Raw genomic sequence first — 25,953 nt, forward strand, 5'->3', positions numbered from 1 at the left:
ATACACAGTTACCTACAGAGATTCAAGTTTTATTGGCTGGACCTTTACCTCCCAATCTAGGTGCACAAGGTGCAGAAGTTGTTTGCTGTCATTGAGGCTGCAAAATTTGCACTTGGACTGCAAGTTAACTCTTTACACAGACTCTCAGTATGCATTTGGAGCTTGTCATGCTACAGGTATGCTATGGAAGGAGTGTGGATTTCTTACCTCCTCAGCACATGGAACTTCAACTGAAGAATTATTAGAGGCAATGCAAGTGCCCAGGGCACAAATTCGCAGTGATTTATGTAAAGGCTCATACCAACTGCCAAGACAATGCATCTCGAGGAAATGCATTGGCTGATCAAGCAGCAAAAGCTGCTGCATGGCAAGTGATTTGAGCAGTGACTCGATTCTGACTGAACAGGATAAGGCTGAACTCCCAGATGTAACTCGTCTCTACGAAGATCTACCCAAAGAAGAAACACAAACCTGGGAGAAACTGGGAGCAGAACAATGCAAGGGACAGTGGCTATTAGGAAGTAAACCACTACTTCCAAAGAGGTATTTATTACCTATCACTCGCTGGCAGCATGATAGATTTCAGAGAGGACCAGTATTGCTCTTAAAATCCAATGATTGTGGGCAACCCCTGGAATTTATGCAGCAGCCAAATTTGTGAGAGCGGCTGGCTATGTAAAGAATCTGTCTCTTTAAGAATGAAGACACTGCTGGGAAAGCCACCTCCAGCAACGAAGTATCCTTTACAAAACCTTCAGACTGATTATGCTGAAATACCTAAAGTAATGGGGTTCACATTTTGTTGTTGTTGATCAGTTGTCAGGGTGGGTGGAGATAACGGTGACCCCACTTTATTGAGACGAAGGATGGCTGATGCTAACTAGTCATGTCCAGTGGAAGCCTGTGGGAGTTAACATGGCTATAGAGAGTTCTTTAATCCAACGCTTGGTGGCACCAACTGCTTTAATTTTGATTTAAATGAGACCAGGCACTTGGAATGCAAACTGCAGAGATGTTCCACTTACAAGCAAAGCATCTGGCGTTTTCACTTTTTAAAAAAACTGAACAGGCAGTATAAATAAAGTAAGCAAGCTGAATTGTAAAAAAAATAAAATAAAAAAAAGTCAGTGAAGCTATCAAGGAACTATGTGTATCCTCTAGAACAGGTGTCCTCAAACTATGGCCCGCAGGCTGGATACGGCCCCCCAGGGTCCTCAATCCGGCCCCCAGTATTTACAGAACCCCCGCCCGTCCCCCCACCTCCCACCCCCCGCCGGGGGTTGGGGGGGGAAACCAAGCAGCCACAGATAACTTCCTGCCACTTAATCCGCGCACCAGCCCTTGTTTAAAAATTTTGAGGACCTCTGCTCTAGAAATTCAGCTAGCTAACATACCAATGGGTGAGATCTGTACATTTTTCTTGGTGGAAGAATATTTCTGCCCTGTGAGCCCTGAGAATGGCTTTGATAGCAGGGAGAGGCAGTTTCTGTCACTGTGCAGAAGGGTGATGCTTCTGCTTTCCTTGCTGGGTTTGGAAGTGCTGTCAGTGGTGATTGTATGGCTCTACTAAGATCAGTCATTCGAAATGTTGCCACTTGTTATGTATAATTGGTGGCTCTGGTCTGGTGGGAAGCTAGATAGATCTGCCCTTCATGCCATGTGACAGGCCATCAAGAATGTGTGTCCAACTGGTTATGCCTTTACTGGTGGCTATAGACAGAAATAGAAAATCAGAGGGCAAGTGCTGCTCCTCACATTTGCTTTTTCCACCTTTTTATAGACTCTGTGAGAGAGAACCTAGACATGTTGGAAGCATCTGAGAATGAAGCAGACATGGCTTTGCCACCTCCGTCAGGATCTCGGAAGGGGAAAATAGCAAGAGAAGCTACCAGAGCCCCAGCAGAATTGGGACAGGGGAGATGGGAGCTCCCAATAGGGTTGGACATTTGGGAATTGTGTGCCAGACAAGTACAGAATAAATGCTACATGTGAAGCAAAGACACTGTAAGGTGAGGACTGTGTTAAGGGCGTGTTTGTATGGGAAAGAGCAGCCTGAGAGCACAACAGGAAAAATGGTTGAACACAAGGATGAAATAAATGAAAGCATAAAGCAAAAGCAAGAAAACAAAAGTAGTAGCTAATGTTTATTTGGAGGGGAGTGTGTGTGTGTAAATCCCAAGCCTTAGGAATAACCTGCAATTTCTAAAAAAACACCCCCAAAAAGGGCAGGACGGGGGGAGAGAAAAAGACTGTGGTCTAGGAGAAACACATAAGAACAGGGAAAGAACCTGGAAAGGGGATGAGGTTTAATGAAACTGAGTTGCCACTAGCAGCAGGGATGTTCAGTGCTAGCCTGTATAAATGTGTGATCTAGTAGTGACACGGCCTCTTCTTCTCATCTCGGTCCCTGTGCTCCCCTAATACATCTGCCTAGTCTAGGCTCTGGTCCTGCCCCATCGCCAGGGTGTTTGTGCTGTGGCCAGGCTGAAGGGTCCCTAGTTTCTGTTGTGCTTGTGGCAGTTCACTATGGTACAAATAATGGATATAAGCTAATCATTAATGTAAGCTATGTTGTCATAGGGACGCTGAGTGGGAGAGGAAATTGACTTATAAAGTAAAGGTTTTCAAAGAAAATATTTACCAAAGAGCTTTCTCTGTTGATGTATTCCATGCCTTGGAAATGGAGAATGACTGTTAAAGAAAAACTAGAGTAAAACAAGAATAAGAGAAAAACAACTAAGTGGTTATTGTGCCACATGCACACTATTGCCAAACAAAGAACTTCAAACTTGATGACAAAGCTGTATATAAGCTTGCATGATGAAATCCGAAGCTGGTTAAACACAACTTGGTTTTCATTTATAGTTTAATGCCCGTAATCTGTCCAGCATCATGAAGATCTTGGAGCTGAGCCAAGTTTTATGAGACCGTGGGTGAGTTATAATTTCTGATGGAAACTATGCAAAAAGGGATAGGCTTTCATGCCAAAGCAGACAAAAGTTATGGTTTTGACTGTGTTATGCTTCAAGTTTTGGAATTAAAGTCTAAGCTCAAAGTAAAATAAAACTCGGAGACTTCTGGCCAACAAAAGAAAAAGTTAACTGGAGCTGCTGCCTGCTTGCTTTTGGGTTTGGGTTTTTTTGGGGTTTTTTTGGTGACAGCCTGTAGTCTGCCTTTTGTGGGTTTTTTTTGTATTTACCATGTTGTCATAAATGAAAATGGAATACAGATTCTGTTCTGCCTTTTGTTTTCTTGTGAACATACATCTGGAGACTCGGCTTCTATAATAAATAAGCCTTAGCAAGTAGGTCTTGCTCTTGGGAATGGTTATATTAATACTGGCTCTGCTCTGGAGGAGGAAGACAGCTCAACTTTTGTTTTCCCGTTGCAGATGTTGTCCTGGAGAAGGCCATGCGTAAGTGCATTTTGAAGCCACTGAAGAGCCATACCGAAGCGATGTTGAAAGAGTTTCATGCTGCAGATGGTGAAGGAAAACCTTCAGTTGGTGCAGCAGAGGAATCCTCAGGAACTGGATGTGTTTGTTCCAACACCAGACTATGTGGATGTTGAAAGTTTGTGACCATGCAGAAAATGTATTCACCTGAAAAGAAAGTCACGCTGCTGCTGAGAGTATGAAAACTGATTTATACTGTTATGGAGAATAACTCAGGTATGGTGCTTCTTGTGGTTCAAGGTCACTGTTTTTCTAAACCTCGGGTTGTGTTTTGCTGGAGGAAATGAGACCGCCTGATTCTGCAGCTTTGTCTCCTTCTCCTGGAGCTCTTGTAGCATCTCCTTGCCCTTTTGAGAGGGATTCTTCCTTTCTGCTTCCTTCCTGATATCTCTGCATCTGGCAGCACATCTTACAAATTCAGTGTGAAGCAGAGTTGTGAAGCAGCTTAAAAAAAACTCCAAACCACCAGCTTTGCTTAACTGTAGGCATTTGAAGTTGGCTGTCAGAAAGGCTGTCCTGTAAGCCTAGAATTTGACACTGTTTCTAAATTAGTATTTTCCTGGAAATCGTAATAAAGGATACACCCAGTATTTAGCTATAGTAATTCAGCAGTGTGTATGCAATATGACAATTACAAGGGCTCTGTGTTAATGGCTGGAGGAAAGCAGCCCCTGATCCAGTGTTTTTGGTTTGCTGTGCCTCTGAATGTTCTCATTTGGACAATTTCTTTGTGTTTTTGCATGAGAAATAACATCTACTTCTACACTGTAGCAGGAGTCCCAAAGTGACCTCGAAACCTAGATGGTGAAATGGAACCACAGACCAGTTAAGACCTGCTTGATTAGTCAGTGTCACAGTTAAAACGCTGTGCTGGATGGCATGAATTCATAGGTGCAGCTCTGTTGCCTGACATCTTATCATACACTGCTGTGGTAGGTCACGAGCTAAGTTGAAGCCATGCTGGTGGTAGTGGGAGATTTTTTTTCTCTAAGCAAATATAAGTTGCTGCACATGGTTGGCAGTTTTCTTTCGAGCACTGAATCTGCAGCTGGGCTCTGTGCCAATCAGGATGCTTGCTTTCTTTTGAGATTTGAGGTGAATGGTGAAAGCTTGTGGCTGTAAAAGACCCCCAGGCACTTTAGCAAGATTTGGGCAGGAGCTTAGACCTGGCTTATTTCAGTGCAAAATCCTGCATTTTAAAATGGATATAGGAATCTTTGCCCAAAGTGCTGTAAACTTTTTTTTTCTCTCCATACTGTACTATCACATTGAGTAAGATATTCCCAACATGCAAAAGAAAAGTACTGAGAGGCTGCTGGTGAACCATTGTACTGAGGGGCTTGAGCTAAGATGCAGCAAATGCTCCTTGGGTTGTCTTGCTTTGTCATGTAAAGTTTTAAAACGTGGCATTGAGTCAGCACCAGTTTCCAGTACCTCCTTTGTCCTGCTGTCTCAGCCAGATAATAGTGTAATACCTGGAGGGTATGCCTTAGCTGATCTAACTTTCAGTATCAGCCCTTCAGTCCTCTGGAGTTTGGCCACAGTTTAAAGTGGCTCCCGATCTTGGTGTTTCAAGTGACCATCACACCACTTCTGCAATGAGCACTGTTTGGCAAGACCCAGAGATCTAGCCACGTCGTGTTTTCTAAAGAGAAAGTTTAAATGCGATAAAAGTTAAAGGAACACATAAGGCCTGGGTACAGCAGAGCCTCTGTGTGTTGCGTGCTGTCGTTACTGATGATGCTTCACCAGCTAGTTGGGAATTACGTGAGGCTTTGCTCACTGGTGTTTTTAACCATGCTCCGTCAAGGAAATGTGCAGAGTTTTCATGTAAAATCTAATAGGCTTTTATATGCAGGCTTCTCTGCTGGGTTTCAGACTCAGAAGCTGGTACTTGTGGCTGGATCCTTTCAGAAAGGGGACGTTGTCCGTGCACGTATAAAGAAAATGCCCATTGATTTTTCTCTTAGCCAGTGACAGAAGTGTGGGTGGAGGTCAGGCCAGACTGGCGTGGCTGCCTTTTGTGAGTTCACCAGTTGAGCTGACGCCAAGGTGAGCCAAGTCTTTAAATTCCCTTGTGTGCCTCAAGGTCTGCACCATCTGATTTGTGCTCGTTAGAAGTACAGAATGAAGCTGGACCCTGCCCACCAAGTGTCAGATGATGTTCTCTTTGCTGCACATCTGTAACAAGAGGCTCTAGAGTAATACAAACATTCTGGTCAGTAAAGGCAGCAAAATAACACTTTCCTTTCAAACACCGAAACTGGTAAAAGGGTGTGATTTGTCTATCGCTGCCTGTGTTCTCTTTGACCCAGGGAGGCTGTATGGAACTGACTTCTTGCCTGTGTTGACATATGTGCTGGCCCAGGGTGATATGGTGGAGCTGGATACTGAAACTGAATACATGATGGAATTGCTGGATCCATCTTTGCTGCATGGAGAAGGTTATCAACTCACTTCTATTAAAACTGAGTGGAGGGCTGGGGAAGAGGGATTCTTCCTCACCTCGTTTGAGTAGAAACCCTTTTGACAGAGTCCTATAGTCAGCAATGTCAGTAGTGTAACAAAAGAACTTCGCAATTATTTTCACCTTAAAATAAGAGAAGGCTGGTTAGCTTGCAGAGTTACAGCCCCAAGTGACCTGGGAATCTACTGACATATATACTACCTTAGGAGGGAGTATATTGTTTTCAGCCAAGAACGAGGAGACGTCATGACTTAGCAAGCAAACATACGCTGTGCAGGTGCCAAATGTGGTTATCCTTGTGTGCCTGAAAATGTCCTGAGAGTATGTATGGGTCTGCAGCGTTCAATTGAGGTGAGACCTGGAATGGGACCTGGGTTAGGTGCTTTGTGAAAACTTCTGGGGGAATTCTTTGCCCCTCTGGGGGAAGTGCTTTTGAGAATGTTGCCCCCCTTAATGATCCTGGCTTATACACAATACTTGCTTCTCACAGAGTATTTTTATGAGGCCTAGGAATATGTTTCTTAAGGCAGTCTTGAACGATGGCTGAAGTCTGCTAAAGGCAAGGAAATCTCCCTCCTTTCTGTTTTCACGGTGGTGGTTTTAACAAAGAGGTATTCTGCAAGCCCTTGGTAGGTCCCCGAATCTATCCGTTTATGAGGAAGTTTCAGAAATTCTTGTGACCAAGCTCAGCTGTGAGTTTTAAGTATATGTCCCATTTCTGCAATCTCTTGGGTTGCTGAAATTGCTGTATCCTTTTACATGCTGATATGCGTGACAGAACTGTGCCAGGTTTCCTCCGGTTCAGTACTAGTCTGTTCCCTGCTTTGTGTGCAGAGTGCATCGTTCAGGAATCTTAGAACAGAAAATACTTGATGTTGCGACGGAGGGAAGACACAGTCCCTCAATATGAGTGATCAGCAGACTTCGTTTATTGTACCTTACAGTCACCTTTTATGCCTTCTTATAATTAGCTCCTACATATTACAAAAGTTAAGCTCATTATTGTTAGTTGCCTAAATACCAAGCCCGCCCCTAGTTTCTCTTCTGTAGTTACCTGTTCCCACCTGCAACATTCTTTTCCCACCGAAATCTTCCTGTTACTGTGTAACAAGGACAGCCAAAGACAGTGTATTTTGCTTTACTTCAGATAAGCTGAGAGCGATGTGCATTTTTGTCCAGCCAGCTGGACTATGTCTATGTGACCCTTTTCAGCTAGCCAGTTATCCACAATTCCCCCGTTTTTATTTTGGGCGACATAGGCTTGGTTGACCATTTTCAATAACAGCGTTTTAACACAGGAAAATACACAGCCAACTTATAAAATCTCAGTTCAGAAGTATAATTCCTGAAATACTTGAAAAATAAAGTTAGCTTGAAGCTTTAATTTAGATGCTCTTTCTGTTCCAGTGATACAAAAAGTTTAAAAAATTCAAAGGTAATTTTAAAGTTCTGAACATGGACTAACGCAAGCTCAAAACCCAAAAAGAAACCAAACTGATGTTTGACTAGGAATATTTGCAAATATTTTAGTGGAAAATCCCTGACCATTAACAATTTTCTGTCCAAATAACAACTGCCCCTATGCAACCAACCAGTCCATACATTTTCTGAAGAATACCTCATTGATATCAAAGAATTAACAAAGGGGAAAAATTAGTTCTAAGCTATATACATTCATAAGTGTTTTTTTCAATAGTTACATACAGATTTACACACTAAGCCATAATGGCTTGTAGGTGATACACACAAGAAGAGTACGTTGCCTATCTGTCTGAATGTCTATGCTAAATTTGACAACTGTGCCACAAGCCAAGCCTACATGGGTGCTGTGTGTTATGCACGTTCCTTAACAAACAGAAGTATAATAGACAAATTCCCAAGATCTAGTCCCCAACCTAATTATATTATTTTGTAGCCAATTAAGGAAAATAACACAAATGTGCATATCTACATGTGCACACACCTTTTAGTTCAGAACCAATCTGTGATAAAAGGCCTTAGCCTTATGGCATCATCGAATCTTAACGAGTACAGTAATTAAAAATGCAGTCTTAATGTAAGTGCGATTTATGCTGACATTCCCTCAAATGCTACACGTGAGTATTTTTCACTCAACTGCCTCAAGTTAAAATAGTAGTATTTGTTAATATGTATTAAAAAATCATTAATTCTCTACAATAGCAGTTGACTTCCATAACACTGTGTAAGCAAAAAGAGGCTTAAGATGGGTTTTCTGAATACTAACTATTTTAGACTGTGTAAACTCAGGTCTTGAAAGATTTCACTCTGCCAGACATAGAAACACTGTTGCACTCCAGTTGTGATATCCCTTTTCCCAAGTTGTCACATGCACATCTCGCTCAAGCAACATTATTGTCAAAGTTTCTCTCTGCTACATAAAAGCATATTGCACTTGTAGACGTAAAAGACAGCACCCTTACTTAGATTATTACCTTATTACCTCATAACTCTTAGTATCTCTGATTTCATCACTTCAAAAATTCACCAGAAGCAGATAAAACCACAGCATCAGACTAAACTACACCTTAACTGCTGATTCAAATAAAGGCATTCTCTTCCACATATGCCTAATGCTTACAAATAATTTTGGCTGGTTTTGATCAAGAAGCTATTATTACAATAATGATAAAAAATAATAATCCCGTTTGCAAAATGCCTTTAAGCCAGCCTCCTAGTCCCAACCAATTTCCACATTCAGAATACAGCATAAATACAGAATACAGAATAAATTATCTCCATCAAGGCAAAAAGGCTTCTCTTTAAGCACAGAGATGTTTGCTAGTTCAAGGCAGAAACCCATTTCTTGTAGGGGACATCTGAAGCACATTTTTTGGTGGGTTTGTAATGAATTCCGTATTTTTCCTTGAGAAGCTTAAGCTGTTCCTCTTGTTTCAGGAGTGTTTCCAACTCTGATTTGTCGAATAGGTCCGTATTTCCCAAAAATATCATACATTTCCTCCGCTGTGATTTTATACGGCAGGTTCCGAATATAAAGGATCCGATTGACCTCTGGGGGCAGCCAGATGTTAGCTCGCTTGGCCGCTTGCATCGCCATGGCGCCGATCGGAGGGGGGGGGGATGGTGCCGCTTTGGAGAGAAACCGCGGCCGGGAAGGGGCCTGCCGGGCTGCGCGCCGCCGCTCGCCCCTGCCGCGGGGGTCCCGGATGCTATCCCATACGCTAATAACCCGAGTAATTCCTTTTTACAATCTATGTCCTGAACGCTCCGCTTTTCTAAAAAGCATATGAGCGAATCATACGTCGCTTGTCTCTCCATACCTTCGTCAGCGCTGTTGCAGCCTTTGCGAGACTTCAGCGACGCGTGGCCGGCGGGACCCTCTGTAGGTGCTCCCGGGCGCGGGGACTGTGCCCTTCCGCCTCCTGCGCTGCTTTCAGGACCGGTACCCGAATCTCCGTCGAACCGTGGCTCGCAGGTTCAGCCCTCTCTAGGGTCCCTGTTCGGGCGCCATTTGTCGCAACGGAGGGAAGACACAGTCCCTCAATATGAGTGATCAGCAGACTTCGTTTATTGTACCTTATTGTACCTTACAGTCACCTTTTATGCCTTCTTATAATTAGCTCCTACATATTACAAAAGTTAAGCTCATTATTGTTAGTTGCCTAAATACCAAGCCCGCCCCTAGTTTCTCTTCTGTAGTTTTCTGTTCCCACCTGCAACATTCTTTTCCCACCAAAATCTTCCTGTTATTGTGTAACAAGGACAGCCAAAGACAGTGTATTTTGCTTTACTTCAGATAAGCTGAGAGCGATGTGCATTTTTGTCCAGCCAGCTGGACTATGTCTATGTGAACCTTTCCAGCTAGCCAGTTATCCACAACTTGAGATGTGAAGCTGGAGATCATTAACACACTTGAAAGGCAGAAATATTTACTGTACTGTTAAGTCGTGCTGTTTTTAATGTAGCAAAAGTAATTCATCTATTGGCTGGCCCTGTCTGTGGCACTAGCTATACTGTACGGTGCAGGAAAAATTGTTTAGTGCTTTGGGGTTGTGTGGTTCAAATGTAAATGTATTGTCCAGTTTGTCTGGTGGGTCTTGCCTGTCTTCCACATACTGAACTTGTCGCAGGGCTGAAAGCAAGAGGATGCTGTCGGTAATACAGAAAACACTACTGTGAGCAAGCATAGAATGCATCTCTGAATGACTCCACAAATAGACTGTGCTGCCTCTTAATTGAGCGCTCCCACGCAAATAGTTTACTTAAAGAGCAAGAGAAATAAATGATAGCATGTCTTTTGTTTCTCCTGGTTGCTGAGGACTGTTGCCTCCTGTTGAGGCTCCTTTTCCTTTGTGAGCTGCAGCTCCTTTTGTACATCGGCAACTGTTGTGGCTGTAATTTGTTCTCCGCTCGTGTAATAAAGGTGAAGTCTGGAGAGCTGTACACACTGCCTCCTGAACTAGTTGGACGTAATGCTGGACATAGGTGAACAAACACAGCCTGCCTTTTAAAAACAAAAGCAAAACCTTTGGGATGCTTCCAGGTATAAATCACACGCTCGCTCATTGCTTTGTTGACACTAAGGGAGTCGCTTTTAAGTTCCTGAAGAGTGGTAGATGGTCTTTTATGTCGTTTAAACAGCTATGTTTATTTGATCCCCACTTGAAGCTCAGGAAGAAAACAAATCACTGTTTGGAAACTGTTTAGAAGAAAACTCATGTTCCAGCTTTGTAAAAACACTCAGGAGTAAAGGAGCGACACTGGTCATTTAAATAACCGGCCACTAACGGGCCCAGAGTTAGGTATTATTGCACCACTTTGATAATATGGAGCCCATGCAACCACTGCATGTCTCTTAGCAGCTGAGAACACACCGTCCAGTATTTTGCAGGCCAGTAAGCTGTTTTTCTTTATATATAAATATTTTGGCCATAGAATGCAGGCACTTTCACGTGTGTATATTTATTAAAAAAAATAATAATAAAGAAATAATTCTTTGTCCTTTTTGACTGTGACCAGTTGGAACTGACATGGTGTTTGTGACCACTCTGAGAAGTTCTTCCCCTGCTGTCCTTCACAGGAGGCTATTACTTGGCAAGCGCTTATGGAGCACTCTTTCTGATCAAGAACTTCCAGGAAGACCAGGCTGCCCAACTGCTGAGTTCAGAAGCTAGGGATACTCTCCGGCAGCGGCACAAGAGGAGGACAACTAACAGAACAATACCTTCAGTTGGTGATTTTCAGGTAGAACTTAGGGCTGAAGAGAAAAAAAACCACAGGGGATGATTGGTTTGTTGGAAATCTCTGTTTGAGTAGTATGATTTGTAATGATTTCCTTGGGTCCGCAAGTGGTGTGAAGCAGTGCTGACAATATGTCTGGCAAATCTGCCTCTGTTTTGAAGTCTTTGCACTTCATAACAGAGTGTGGTTATGATGGTATAAAGGAAACAGTAAATAACAGAGCTTTCCCACTGTCCTTTGTATTTAAGTCGTGCAGAGTGAGGACAGACCGAATCGTATTTTTAGGTTCAGCTTCTTTGTAACATCTTTGAAAACATTTTTGTTGGCTGCCTGCCTTATGAGCTAAACCAAGTCTTAAACCACAAATACCTAGTTAAACATGCACATTGCATAAAAACCCCCATGTAAACCGTGCATATGGCCAGTTATACAGCGTGTTCCACCAGTGTGTTTGAGCCAACAGCCCATGAGGCTGAATTTCTTGTACCACACTCTTTTGAAGCATATTATATGGTGGCCCTTTGCAGGTCTCTTGCTGTAGCGTGCAAAAATGTATTTTCTTGCTCTCACCCTATAGCCGAATGTCATTTTGATTCAAGTATATTTATGCTAAGACAAGTATTTCAGTAAACTGGCTGATATGAGCTCAGTTTCACCAGCATGAGTTTGACAAGACTGTCTGATGCAGTGTATCAGTTAACTTACCATTATTTGGATGATTGCATGCTTTCCTAATTTTGTTAATTACAGAGAATCGCCATGTTTTTGCATATATATAATTGTTCCTTCCAATTGGTTTTTTTCCCCCTCTTTTGGGGGGTTTGGGAAGGTGGGCACAAAATGAGTCTTTGTGGGCACCAGGAAATTATGTGTTTAACTGTAAAGCTTAAAGCGTTTGCTGTACGGAAGGTTTCTCTGTACCCACTGCATCAGTTGCTTATTTAGCAGTGCCTGATGTTTATAAGAGTGCACTGCGGAAGTCTGTGTATTCATTAATGAGCTAACAGTAGCTTGGCTCTGTGTAGAAAGGAGAGGAACTATGAAGAACACACACTCATCCCTGCTTTTATTTTTATTTTCCCTTAAACATCCAGTGTTTCCAGGGCCTTTGCTTTCTCTTGCCATATTGGCAAAGCTTCCCAACCTCTATTCCCCCATAGTCACGAAAAGTCTTCAGTAATTGCTGTGATGGTGAGTTTTGGGCTTCTAGCCCTCCATTCCTTCAGTCGTGAATTCCACCCAGTTAAAAGACTCACGAGAATTGCTTCAAACTTGCATTTGGAAGTCACGCCTCAAACAATGAATTTGTGGAAATCCATTTATTTATTTACACTAACGAAGAAAAAACTGTAATACTGCATCAAAATGAAACTTAGTGGCTGCTGAATCACTGAGTAATAGTGTAGAATCGCTGCTTAAGCCTTTACCATGATCATTGCAATGTTTGTTTGTAGACTGCTTGGTTTTTTGTAAAGTCATGTGGCTGCGTGTGGTGCATTATTGCCAAGGTGCTCCTTAGTGCTCTGATGCTCTGTATGTTCTCAGTAATGGGTAAAGCGGAAGGCTCTGTGGCTGGGGAAGAGTGGCATGGACGTGTTACTGCTCTCTCTGTTGCACCAAATTTCAGCAGCTGGGTTTGGCTGCTAAATTGATGGAACTACTGGGAGAAATTTCAGAAAACTGAGTACCATGCTTATCTTTAATCTTCTAAAAGTAACGTTTCAACTGACATGGCTTAGGTATTTGACTTGCATGAAAGAGACCCAGAATTTTGCTTTAAGTAGTGTTCTGATTCACTGAGGATTCCCTGTAATTAGAGAACAAGACTAAAAATGTCGTGTGGTGGTGTAAGATCTCAGGCTTTCTATGAAAGCTAACTTGCCAGAATGAGTAGGGCGTAGCCTGAATTCCAATAGAGATACTGTATAAAAAAAGGTCCTTGTCTTGACAGCAAAAGAGTTTCATGGAATGTCAACACTTTCCCATAGGGCCTCCAGCATGCTTGTTCAGTAATCGTGGGCCTTTTTGCAGTTCCTGCAAGCAGCCTTGGGACCAATTCTGTATGGCAGACAGTACCTTAGCTTACTTTCTATGTCATGCTTGGCTGCTTGTACCTGCTGAAAATTTAATTGAGCGTCAAATGAACACACAGGGAAATGTCCTGAACTCATGGTCGTAGGGCAACGCCATTCTAATTAGTAAAACTGGAAAATAGTACATTTTGAAGAATCTGCCTTGTGAGAAGGGCTGCCTTGTGTTAGGCAACTAAACTTTGTGACCCATTCTGCCACTGCCCCCACCACACACGTTGAAGGAGGCAGTCCCTAAGCCAATGCAATCAAAAACGTGGATTGTTAATTTTTTTTTTAAATAAAAAAAGTTTTTTACGTATATGAGACCTGTATGAGAGCTTAGCTTGGCCTGTTTGAATTTCTCTTCAGAAGTCTGAACCCACGGGCTAGTATAAAAGGATGGTTATGTGACAAAAATTGAATAAAATCTGAGTTTATAGTGGATTTCTCCCTTGGGAAAGAAGTGCATCTGTTACTGCAGTGTGAAAGGTGTTTAATTAGCATATAACATCATCAGACCTGCTCTTGGTCTGATTACAAGTTATTGGTTATTTAGCAATACATTCACTTGCTGTTTCTTACTGTGTTTTTTGTTTGGTTTTATGTTTCCAAAGAAAGGGTGGATTTTTCATCAATTTCTTTGAGAGAGTATCAAATCAGGTTGCAGTAAATATGTATAAGCAGCTTGGCTACAGTGTGTACCAGACAGTATTGGAGCGTTACTCTGCTAGCAGTGGAGAGCCAGATGAAGATGCTTACAGTAAGTGGTTGTTGTGCCTTAAGTTGAATGGAAAGGTTCTTGTGTTGAGGGTTCCTGGGCCTGTTTGTATTTTTTTTAAATATGAAACAAGTTCAGATAGCCATTGATGAATGGGATTCTGTATACTGCTTTAGATAGCTTTTCCTACTGAAAAGTACATCAGTTATGAAACTTAATTGCAGGAAACAGAATGAATCTGTGTGAGGTGAAGTTCAGGTTGGATGTTAGGAAAATCTTATCCACTGACAGGGCGTTCCGTCAGGGCACCAAACCTGTCAAGAGCTCAGGAAGCATCTGGATGATGCTTTTAGTCATATGGTTTAGTTTTAGGTAGTCCTGCGAGAAGCATGGAGTTGGACTTGGTGATCCTTATGGGTCACTTGCAACTCAAGATATTCCAGGAATCTAGGAAATCCTCTCAAAAAATGATCTTAATGTAACAGAGAAGTCACTTAATATGGCTTTGTGCAATGACTGTCTTCTATAATAGCATTATTTTCTTTTGCCATAGATATGAGGAAAGCTCTTTCCAGAGATATAGAGAAGAAATCAATTATACCTCTGCCTCATCCTGTGAGACCAGAAGACACTGAGTAACTGAAAACTGATTCTCAGACAACCTAGTAAGAGTGTTGGTTTCCTTCTCCCCAAAGCCCCCAAGAACTTACAGATGACAAATATTAGGCTCAATGTTTTTCGCCATGAAATACCAAAAAGCAATATTGAGAAGCTTACCAGCGCTGCTTCTGTTGGTATTGGCTGCATATTCGTGCTCTTACCCTATTGTTCTTCCTTTCAAACCATGACACTTTGGAGACTATTAAAATGGAATTGCCTCCTGTATGGTGTTGTCATGGTTTTCCTTCTTGTCCACAAAACAGTCCCCTCGCTTTGTCACTCTCACGGAGCCCTGCTCCCAAACTGAAAATGTCTGGCCACTGCTCCCACACAGAAGGTGCCAGGAAGGAGTTCTGTTGCTGGCTCTCACCTTCCCTTTGTGGCCATATAACTGCTGCACCAAAACTTGGGCTATGTTCTTCCTGAGCCACAAAACCAGAAATCGGGTATATCAAAATATATTCTCCAGAACTCAAGAGGTCTCCCTTTCTCCGTGCCTTTTACTTACCTCATTCCCTAATTTAATTCTTGAATCCATCTATCCCTTCACTGTCTGTCTGGACGTCATGGATGCTGTTACTTGGAGGCATTGACCAGGCAGTTCCAACACAGGTTTTTGTCACTGTCTTCCCTGGAATTTCTTGGACAAGAGTGTAGAGGAGTGAAGGCAGAGGGTTGATGAGCATTGATAATATGCAGCTGTGGCCTTGCCACCAAGGCAGTGGGTTGATTGACACGGACAATGTGTAGCTGTAGCTCGTTCCTGCTAAGTAGTTAAATAGCCCTGAGGAGTGTGGGAGAGGGGGTTGGTTGGGGGTGGAGTGGTGTGAGCTCTGGAGGAAGGACAAACAGCATGGACAGTAGAATCTGTCTGACCATAAAAGCCTTGTTGCAGCCTGATAGCTTGCTTGTGCTGCAACAGTGGGTGCCCTGTGTGAGGCTGACTGAGTTGGGCTCTGACTACAACAACCGGCGCCCAATGTAGCTGAGACAAGTGGGAGAAACTGCACCCCATAACAGACATGGTGAGAGGTGAGCCCTTGCAACTAATCAATATGGGTGTATTGTGAGATTTGTTTTACATCTTAACTCAAATCGCAACTGAAGAGGATGTGTATTACTTGGGCTTGTAACAATCTCCAGCCAGGGTTTTTTCTTTTATTACAGTCCTGGGCATGCAGGGTTTTACTGCTGTTCTGGTTTTGCCCTTCTCCTTAAGTGCCCAGTGAAGTTTGCTCTAGCATCAGTCAAGGCAGTTAATGTTCTCTTGTTCATCTGTTGTGTTTTTAGCACCAGTTTCTATAGGCAGAAGGGGTCCATTTGAGATCTTTGAGTCACTGTGTCATGCCATTCTGGTTTTTCCATTGGCAAACTGCTGCTGTAATTCCCTAAGGGGCTTCCTTGGGTCAGGAGGTAGTGGATGGGAGCAGGTTGCCACCCTGGGTCAGTGGTGAGTGTGGGCATGTATCATCTGACCTAGAGTTGATGTCTGTCACCACTTTAGCTCTAGAATTACTCAGAGACCAGGGACCCATGAATCACCTGGGACAGAGTCAGGTGATGGATTTGCAGAACTGACAGGACCAAAGGAAACTCCTAAAAACTTCAGACATTGACTAATGATCTGATAAGCATATATAAGCTGTGCAGTATCGCTTGGTTCTCTGCCATTCACTGTGGTGGTGGCCCAGCTCTGAGTTGTGACTAAAGCAAGGCCAGTGGTACCCACATCTGTGTAAATTTCTCCTTTAACAACAGCAATTGCTGGGGCTTATCTGTAGGACCACACCATCCACCGCCCTCCCCTGCACCTTGTGCCCTGAGTTCCCCATGCTGCTGGCTCTTCCTCGGTAAATGGGGTGGGGGCAGGGACAAAAAGAACCACCCGACTGTTAAAGCTGTCAGATGCAAATTATTTAGCCGCTCGAGCCACGCGGGTGCTTTTTGGTACGGAGGCAACGGGTAATAGTGGCTGGGCTGCGAGTGGGCAAAGGGCAGAACGAAGTGAACCTGAACCCTGCAGCCGCAGCAAGCAGTTCCCGTGGCCGGCTGGTGCGAACTAGGCCGAGATCCCGGCCGGTGCTCAGCACACGGTTGGTGGAGCGCTGCTGCCACCTGGAGGCCAAGTGTCGGTGCTGCAGCCCCGGGACAAACGCAGCCTGAAGGTGCTCGCTGCTGCAACAGCCCCACCCCTAGCGAGAAGCCCCCCAACCTGGAGACCGCGGGGGTGTGGAGCGGCTGCGCCCCTCTACGGTTTCAATTCCCTCTCGCTTGGCAATGACACGGGTCTGCCCTTGCAGGCCTCAAAGCTGCATGCCTCTGCGCCGGGCTGCTTCTGCACATGCGGGGCTCGAGCCCCCTACGCGAAGGCATCAGGCCAGTTCTGTGCATGCGCTGCCCTTAGGTTGCCCGTAATGCTACTGCGCATCCGCCATGAAGGGAGTAACAGCGGGCCTGCAGAAAGGGACTTGGGGGTACCGGTGGGTCAAAAAATGGACACGAGCCAGCAACCTGTGCTCGTAGAGCAGAAAGCTGACCATATCCTGGGCTGCATCCACAGAAGCATGACCAGCATGTCGAGGGAAGCGATTCTGTCCCTCTGATCTCGTGAGACCCACCTGGAGTACTGCATCTGGCTCTGGAGTCCTTGGCAAAGCAGGTCCAGAGGAGAGCCACAAAAATGATGAGAGGGCTGGAACATCTTTCCTAAGACAGGCTGAGAGAATTGGGGTTGTGCAGGCCGGAGAAGAGGCTCTGGGGAGACCTTATTGTGGTCTTTCAGTACTTAAAGGGGGCTTATAAGAAAGATGGGGACAAACGTTTTAGTGGGGCCTGCAGCAATAGGACAAGGCTTAGTGGTTTTAAACTGAAAGAGGGTAGATTCAGACTAGACAGAAGAAATTTTTTGTGATGAGGGTGGTGAAACACTGGTAGAAGTTGCCCAGAGACGTGGCAGATGCCTCGTGCCAGGGAACATTCAAGGTCAGGTTGGACAGGGCTGTAAGCAGCCTGATCTACTTGAAGATGCCCCTGCTTCCTGCAGTGGGGCTGGACTAGGGGGCCTTTAAAGGTCCCTTCTGACACAAACCATTCCGTGATTCTGTAAACTGCCAGTGTCATTCTGGCCGCTGTGTGTTTATATATACTTGAAGAAGTCAAAGTCCTTCACAACTGAAATTTTACTCTGAGAGTTCTGAATTGCCTTGAAATTCTCAAGAGCTTTTCTCCAAAATATCCCTTCCAGAGATACTGATATTCAGATCCTGGACCGAACACCGTACCTGAGATTGTTTTACAGCAGGGCAGCAAAGTTTTGTAGAACAAGTGAGGCCGAGAGACTGCCCAGACACATTCTCCTCCATGTTCTCCCACACCCATGTGGCAGCACCTTCAGAAAACACTTTTCTATTCGTTCCCGATAGTTCCAAACCTCTCTAACAAGATTTTACCAATGTCCTCCCCCCTGAAGCAGTGCTGCTGTTACCACAGATAGCAATGCAAAGATGTTCAAAGGAAATGGTCAGAAACACTTGGAAGCTAAAGGTCACAATAAGCAGGAAAAGAAAATATTTTACCATGTACATGAGACTGTTGGAAACTTTTTGCCGGTGCAAAGTGGGAATTTTCAGCTACCTGCAGGAGACAGTAATCTTTCATTAAAAGGCCTGAATCTATATAAACAAAGCAGTCATACTGGCGGTTGGATTTTCAAATTTTTGTTTGAATAAGAGAGACAATAAGCAACTCATTGTCATGGGTGACAATACCAGCAAATATTGTCCTAAAAGAGATATGAATTTCCCCTCTTCCTCACAGGCAGTCATGTGGAAAGCCATAATCACATACCGATGTTGACAGTAACTGTTTTATGCAGAGTATTTTAGCGGACATAAAAATGGGAAGAAGAAGGAATAAAGTCTACTGGGAGAGAACTAACTGCTCCTGTAGGAAATATCAAAAGGTATCACAAGGTATCACAGAAACGGAGTGGAGAAAGTAACTGGGAGGGTGAGCAGGCAGGGTAAGAAAACCCTTAATACAATAAACAAGAGTGGTCCTATGTATGCATCCATGAAAACAAGCTGTGTTCAAAAATAAAGCACTAAACCCACCTACCACCAAAAAAACCCCCGCACTCCAAAATCCCCCAAAAGACAAAGGTTATTAAAATTTTAACCTTGAACATGAAAAGGATATGGATATTAGATGCCAGCCCTCCATGACACTCGCTAGCAATCATACACACCCTCCCCTGGAAGATTTCAATGCATCAAGCTCACATGCTACATTACACCTTTGAATGTCTGTGCAAACCTATCGCATATGTTAACTGTGGATGCGATGAGAATGGAGATGTGCAAAAGTCCAAGTGCCTAACAAGGCCCCCAGAAATTTCCCTAGTGACACCCACCCTTGGACCCTTGCTACCCACAGCACTCCCCTTCGAATCTTTCCTGCTCACCACACTTTGTGGCAAAGGGTCCTATAATGGTTCAGCACCCATGATGATGCTCAAAACACGATGTCTGGCTTCATGAGCGAAATGGTGGGGTGTGTTTGGTTTTGGGTTTGTTTTTCAGAAATAAAGAATGTTGTCTCCAGGAATAGTACACAAAGATGTAAAAAACCCTCCAGATTTTGAAATAAAGTAGTAAAAAAAATTACCCTGGGCCTGACTGCTAGAATGTGCTTGGGTACGTAACCGGCACATCCAAGTGTTTTGAGCTCATTAACCTGCCAAATGACAGCGTAGTTACATAGTCATCTGGTGTATCTTGTACTACGTTTTCATACACCAGTTGCAAAAAAATCTCTTTAAGCATCTTCAACCTTGACAACTCCAATAGTCTTGCTTCCACTGGTTTTCTAAAGAAGGGAACATTTCACTCCCTCCAGCACCTCTGCTGACAAGTTGTTGCTTACTGTTATCTCCAGCACCCACTGGTGGTCTCTCTTTTGAGACTAGAAGGGCAGGTGGGACAACCTCACCTCAAAGAAGCTGCCTCTCCCCCTCCAGAAACCTCGGTAAAAAGACTCACTAGCTAGATGGTAGAAAAAGCTAAGCTTCTCCAGCCAACCCACTTCATGAAACAGAGAATTAGTCCCTTCCCACCCTTTTCCTGACCCTCCTGCTGAACCCCTCTACAGGCACAAGTACCTTGCGGAGCCCAGGGGTTATTACAGTCCTGTGAACACTTAAAGTTGGAAAAAAGAGCAGAATGCCCTGACTGTGCCTTCTGACGCTCATCAACATCATGCAACAGGCTCACGGCAAAACCCATCTCTCACCTTGTTGACCTCCAGGAAACCGTACACTCGGCAGCCCTCATTCTTCTGCTCTTCCATTTTCTGGCTAAATCCTTCCCTCCTGCACTGCTCTATGCTATCCGGGTTCTTGAAGGCCCAGTCTCGTCACCTGTATGCTTCTCTGACATGGTCACCTGCAAGAGCACAAACATCATCTTATCATCTTTACAGCGATAAAGAGACACTCCAGCTCAGGACTCAAATCCCCCGTGGATTTTATTTCAAAGCAGCAAACTTCAGGAACTGGACACTGAAAGGTGGTCTAATGCTCCTGAAGGAGCTTGAGCTTCCTGACGTACTTTTTGAGATTTTGGCACAAGGATGCAAGCTGTTTTAATGCAGTGCTTAATTCTGAAGAGGGCTTTAGTTGTCCATTCAGACAGCCAAGTCCATTCTTGGCAAATAAATTTGCTGCAGAAATGACATTTGTTTCTGTGGGAAGTCTCCCACAGTTCTGCGCAGCTTGGAACTTCCCCATGCGAACAAAGCATCTACCTGTTTCTATTCCTCCCTTCCTCTGTTTTTAGGGAAAGACTGCCAACATCGGAGGCAAGGTTAATGGCAAACTTTCTTCCTTGCTCTTCTACCTCTGGACTCACCAGAGTCTCTATTGCGCTCACAAAAAAAAACAATTTTCTGTCTCTGTTCCATGTTGTGCTGGACAAAACAAAAAGTTGAAGGCTGGAATCATGAATCCCTCAAGATGGAAACATCTCTGGGGAAGGATGCAACTCGACAGATGTGACAAACTAAATTACTACAGAGACAATAATAGTAAAGGATAGTCCAGAACCTGTGGACTATCACGAATCCATTCTTACACAAATTTGCAGGTAGAAGGAATGAGAAACATCGAATGACACCCATCATTTGTCTGAGTGATAGCTGTCTGGTCTTTGCTCCCATAAGGATGCAAAGCCTGCAGCAGAAGCGAGAAGGCAAAGCCATAACTGGGTTTTATTCCGAGACAGCTCACAGAACAGTGAAATAATTTACACAGCTCCCCTCTGGACACCAAGTAATCCCAGAAAAGGTTCTGTTTGCTAAGATACAATCTTTGTGCTACTGCCCTTAAACAGGCACGCAGACAAAACAGACAACCTAACTGTGCACGCTCTTAACAATCGTGAGTGCAGCACAGGCGTACTAAAACACAACAGCTCTCACCATTCTCTGAACAGGTGCCCAGGAGGATTTCACTGTACGGACCTTCACAGACATTTTGGAAAAAAACCTCCAACACGTATGCCACATTAACTGTATTGATTCAAGGACTAAGAAGATGTAAAGTACTGAATGTCCTCTGACTCTGCCCCATAACAGCTTTCACAGCGATCAGCATCCAAAGCATTTGGATCAAACACCTTTTCTTCTTCTTTCCCCAGTTCTAAGACAAAAGGGGATTCAAAGTGATGAGGCACGTCTAGAAACACTACCTTGTACTTCTGCTCTACGTACAGAAACTGTTCTACACATGAAGGAAATGATTTTGTATCAGAATCTGTGCATCCTGCACCCGAAGCTCACCTGAAAGAATGCACAGGGCGTGTTGAGCTGCAAAATAAGATCAACAAGCAGAGTAGCGTTTGCCATCTGAAGAACATCCTCCATAGAAAGAACCAGCCACCTGTAAGCCTTGCCAGAGTGCCAATCAGATGTTACTTGCACAAAGGCTTTGTTTAAACTTTGTCTAAACTTTGTCTAAAGCAGACCCAAACAGCAAATTGCGACCGATACAGGACCTGTTACACAAATAACATTTTAAATAGCAGACAGCAGCGCATAGCACATAATCCTGTCCCAAGATATGTAGGGAACAGTTATATATTGCTGTGAAACTAAATCACATTGGGAATCTCCCAAGTGGAAAACTGACACTCAGCTCTCCAGTACAACGATGCTGACAATGCACACACATTAACCACTGGCTTACTAGAAATCTCCAAGGAATTTCTATCTTTGTCATGATTTTACAATTCTGCAAGTGTCTGTGCCACCTGTGTGTCGAATGCGCAGCCACAGTACAGCTGGGGCACAAACTCAGAGTTTTATGTTCTTAAATGCAGAAGGCTGCAGAGGGACTCTTAACAGAGGAGATGAGAGCTGGTGACAGCTGAAACCTGCCAAAGGGCAAGACATGCCTCCAGAAAACTCAAATAGGACCTTTGTTTTCCCAAAACCCAAAACAAATGCGAAAGGTCTGTAAACTTTGGAGTTTGGAATAAGTGAGCCAAGGAACTGCATGTCTAAAATTTCCAGAAACATGGGTTCTTATTGGAAGAGGCCCCTTAAAACCAGGCTGTTTCACTCACAAATCCTGAAGGACAGGACCAAGTCTGCTGGATTACAAAAGCCCTCTAATGATCACTGTCTAGGCACCGCCGCACTACCCTCTTACGAGCCTCGAAAAGGTGGCTTCTTGGATAACTAAGGCCGGGGCAGGTGATAAGTCAGACACTGCTGAGGGGACAAAATGTTATCGGGACCCTCTTTGTTGAGATTGGGAGGTATAACAGGTGGACAGAAGTGAGTATTTAAGACATCTGTATTAGCCACAGAAAAAAAGAGATTTTAATTAGGAAGTATGAAATATGCATGAAAATCAATCGTTAACCTCACTTTATGGTAGTTATGATCAAACAAATAAAAAATTTTAGAAAAATATACCCATTCTTAAACCACTGTATGAGACTTACTTTCTACAGCTTACAGCATTCAAACAAGTTGAGAGTACAATTAAGAATTCAACCAGTACGGGTTTTGATCCTGTAATTACACTAAAGGTTAGCGTCAGGAAGAATGCAGCTTAATAATTCCTACGCTTTGTCAAAGCCATGATTCCTGCCATTTGAAGAACACCTGTACAACACACGGAGTCTTTCAAGATACAGCAACTAGTAACAGCTTTCTGAATGTAATCGGTAGCTGCCTGTCGAGTTGTCTCAGAGAGCACCCAGAGGTACTGCACACAGCTTAGATACTATAAAGAAACTGCAGTACATAAAACCCCACATGCAAAGTTTCGTGCTGTTAACATGGTCCTCGACTTGCATGCAGATATGACACATGATGCTGGAAAACTCGGTCCATGTTAAAAGGAAACGAAACAGTAAATAAAAATAAAAATAAAAATAAAAAAAATTCAATCCTCTATCGCCACCCAGTGGAAATTAATGAGATGACATCCCAGCACAGAATGCAACCTACCATAGAAATCATTAAGCTATTAACTATTTGAATGTAACTACGATCAGGAAAAGCCTCCACATACTACTCCATAATATTTAGGTATGCTTTACTAAATTTAAGGTTAATGTTAAATAAAATGTATTTTTAACTAAGAAATTTAAAGTGCCGAAGCAGCTAAGTGGCAGAACCAGGCCCCGTCCCTAGCATAGCCCTAATCCAAGGCTGGTTTAAAACCCAGTCCAGTTAATCAGTGGGAGAAAGAGAAGCAACAGATGATCAATCTGTGGACACAGGTGCTTTCAGAAACACAGGCGGTTTTGGAAAAATTGGTGCATGTGAATAGGAACTGCTCTTTCAAAGACTAAGCGCGCTTGAAGGAGCGTGTGAGTTAAAGCAGGCAGAAAGAAGATCACGATCCAAGGAGGAGCTTGGAACCGAGGCAGAGACTGGAACCAAGCAGGTGAATCAACTGGGACATAGTCAGGTGATGGATTCACAGAACTCACAGGACCAAAAGAAACTCCTAAAAACTTCAGACATTGACTAATGATCTGATAAGCGTATATAACCTACGCTGTATCCCTTGGTTCTCTGTCACCCACTGGGGTGGTGGCCCAGCTCTGAGTCATGACTAAAGCAAGCCCAGCGGTAACCACGTCTGTGTGGATTTTTCCTTTACCAGACAATACTGCTATGGTTGCCATTTAAATAACTGACTGAACATCAAGTGTTACTAACAGAAACTGATAGAGTTTCACAAAGGTGGGTGGACACTTCCAATCTAACTTGCCACATGTGGTGGAAATCAAACTCGCCATATCCTTTTTCCAGACAGCAGAAGAAATTGCTCGTTGCATGCAATGCAATTTGATCGCTTTCAAAATGCCTCTCCTGGATGAGACACTTTGCTCCCTGCAAGTTTCTCTTCCTCTCCTCGATAATATAATGAGCGAGAGCAACCGGTTCAGACCTAGTAATCCCAGTGGAGACTGGCAACACAAGTAAGGCAGGAGGCCCATATGTGGAAACAGAGAATTGGGTACAAAAAGCAGGGTTTGACCCCAGACATTACATTGTCACGCCACAGCCTCTGAATACAGAAAGGCTGCTAATGACACAACAGTAAGAACGCTATCACCTCACTTCTGTGACACCAGGAGGTCTCGTACCTACCCACTGTTCAGTTCTTGGCTTAGTTTAGCCTTTCAGCTTTAAGAACAGAAAACTAAATCTGAGTTACAACAAATAGCAAGTTTAGTTCATGCCAATACAAAAACCATCTCCCAGAACAGATAACAAGGACCTCACGTTTTAGAAAGACCAAGTCTTGCAGTATTACCGTTAGACTGCAACACTACCAGAATTGTTCCCGGTTTGTATTGAACTAGAACAGTAAGCCATAACACGTCAAAAAATACAGAGGAGAGGTTTATGTAGCCAAGGACCACTTACTCCAACTTGTAACTGATAAATCAACTGAAATCTATTAATCAGGTATGCATTAACACACACAAAGCAAACATAGTAAGACACAAGTTTAGGCTTAAGGGTCAAGTCAGCGGAGCCTTCCCTGGAGAGAGGCTCTTTCCTCTAACCAGCTCGTCCCGTTTCTCAGCCTCCTAGGATTTAAAAATGCAACCAAAGTCAAGTTTTGCCAGAGCAGCTGCTTGATTTCTAGTAGGAAAAGCCTATTCACTCAGCAGCTTTGCTCCTGGAAACGCATCATATGAGTCCTTGTCCCAATTTCAGAGGGACCAGGCAAAGACTTGCCTCGCAAAAGTACCGAGTATAATGTATATACACACACCCAGAAGTTTGTCTGATCTGCCAGTGTAATAGACTTGCGTCCTATAAACTTTTCAATAGTTTGTGGTGTTTAAAACGCTGTGAATTCAGCCGTCCCTTGTTCCCATGAATCTCATAGCAGGCATACGGTAATGGAAAGACTATGAGAGCATCCATCCAAGAATGGCAGAATAGCATCTTACCGTGTCTCTCTGCTTCTGGAGTCACACGATTGGCAGCTTTATCCAAGCGTTGTTTAAACGGCTTGTGCTCTACGTCCTGCTGAGGCTCTCCTGCTCCGTCCATGGCATCGATGCTCAAATCTGAAAGCAGCGAGCAAGGAAAGCGGTCTATGAACACACGTTTGTTATGGCCTGTGGCAAGCTGAGGAAGTGAAAAGACAGAATCTTTCAGCCAGCAGGGTAAGAACATGCCAAACCTGGAGAGCACGTACAGCTAGTGTCAAGTGACCGACAGGGAATAAAACACAGTGCAGCACCTAAATGGCCCTCCCAGGTACGGGGTTTGGTTTGGTGTTCAAAAAGGACAGTTTCCAACTTCCAAGAAAGCGTTACCCTGAAAGGTAGACGCGCTTAAGGCAAAAACATCTCGACTGACCTTCAGTTCAGCTCCCCTTGACTTGTCAACGTACGATTCCGGACGAACCTAGGGACAAAGGAAAAACAAAAGACCCCCGTTTCGGGGAAGCAAACCAAAAGGCCTCTTCCCCTCGGCTGCTCCGGCCCCGGAGCTGACTGTCACGACACAAGCCAGCCAGACACCTGAGCTGCCGCTGCCTCCCAGCCCTCCCCGGCAGTTAAAAGGCTTGCGGAGAAAGCAGCAGTCGGGGGCGACGGCTGGGGATTCCGCTGCCGGCTGCCTTTTCTTGCTCTGGCCCGCTCGCAGGGGCGGGAAGAGGCTCCTGAGCCACACCCCCCCCCCCCGCGACAGCGTTACCGCAGGCCCCGAGGCAGCCTCTCTGCGGCCCGCGGGGGCCGGCAGCCCCAGCCGGCTGCCACGGCTCAGGCCAGCGGCTGGGGGAAAGACAAAGCCCCGCGCAGGGCTGCGGCGGCTGCCCGGG

At 44.1% G+C, this 25,953-nt stretch overlaps 1 protein-coding gene, 1 long non-coding RNA gene and 1 other non-coding gene across 6 annotated transcripts; 2 read left to right on the top strand and 1 right to left on the bottom strand.

Annotated features, from left to right (window-relative positions):
• The first annotated feature begins 219 nt into the window (after positions 1-219).
• LOC119141162 (ras and Rab interactor 2-like) lies at positions 220-14,814 on the top strand. Of its 4 annotated transcripts, none has more exons than XR_005101859.1 (4): positions 220-543; positions 3,392-5,898; positions 10,981-11,144; positions 13,828-14,814. XR_005101859.1 is itself a non-coding variant. In XM_037373065.1 (4 exons), exons 1-4 carry the CDS (start codon positions 3,655-3,657, stop codon positions 13,855-13,857), a joined length of 339 nt encoding a protein of 112 aa, XP_037228962.1. In that variant the 5' UTR covers positions 3,191-3,654; the 3' UTR covers positions 13,858-14,814. The 4 variants fall into 4 exon arrangements, 1 of the variants encoding a protein (XP_037228962.1); XR_005101858.1 differs by lacking the exon at positions 220-543 and adding an exon at positions 605-2,009; XR_005101860.1 differs by lacking the exon at positions 220-543 and having other exon boundaries at positions 3,191-5,898; positions 13,828-13,973; positions 14,485-14,814.
• Positions 12,187-25,638, bottom strand: LOC119141163. The gene is made up of 6 exons (XR_005101861.1): positions 25,491-25,638; positions 25,076-25,195; positions 19,881-20,032; positions 18,167-18,224; positions 15,100-17,979; positions 12,187-15,013 (listed from the first exon to the last, which is right to left on the bottom strand). It is a non-coding gene; the product is annotated as an uncharacterized LOC119141163 (long non-coding RNA).
• On the top strand, positions 16,034-16,118 carry LOC119141939. Its single transcript, XR_005102094.1, has one exon. It is a non-coding gene; the product is annotated as a small nucleolar RNA SNORD45 (small nucleolar RNA).
• Positions 25,639-25,953: the final 315 nt, after the last annotated feature.

The sequence above is a fragment of the Falco rusticolus genome, chromosome Z (assembly GCF_015220075.1).
Source record: "Falco rusticolus isolate bFalRus1 chromosome Z, bFalRus1.pri, whole genome shotgun sequence".
NCBI lineage: Eukaryota > Metazoa > Chordata > Aves > Falconiformes > Falconidae > Falco > Falco rusticolus.

Excerpts from the sequence above, each read along its gene's own strand:
- LOC119141162 (XM_037373065.1), top strand. Across the intron at positions 5,899-10,980 it reads ATCTTTGCTGCATGGAGAAG|GAGGCTATTACTTGGCAAGC; the intron begins GTTATCAACTCA and ends TGTCCTTCACAG. Across the intron at positions 11,145-13,827 it reads CTTCAGTTGGTGATTTTCAG|AAAGGGTGGATTTTTCATCA; the intron begins GTAGAACTTAGG and ends ATGTTTCCAAAG.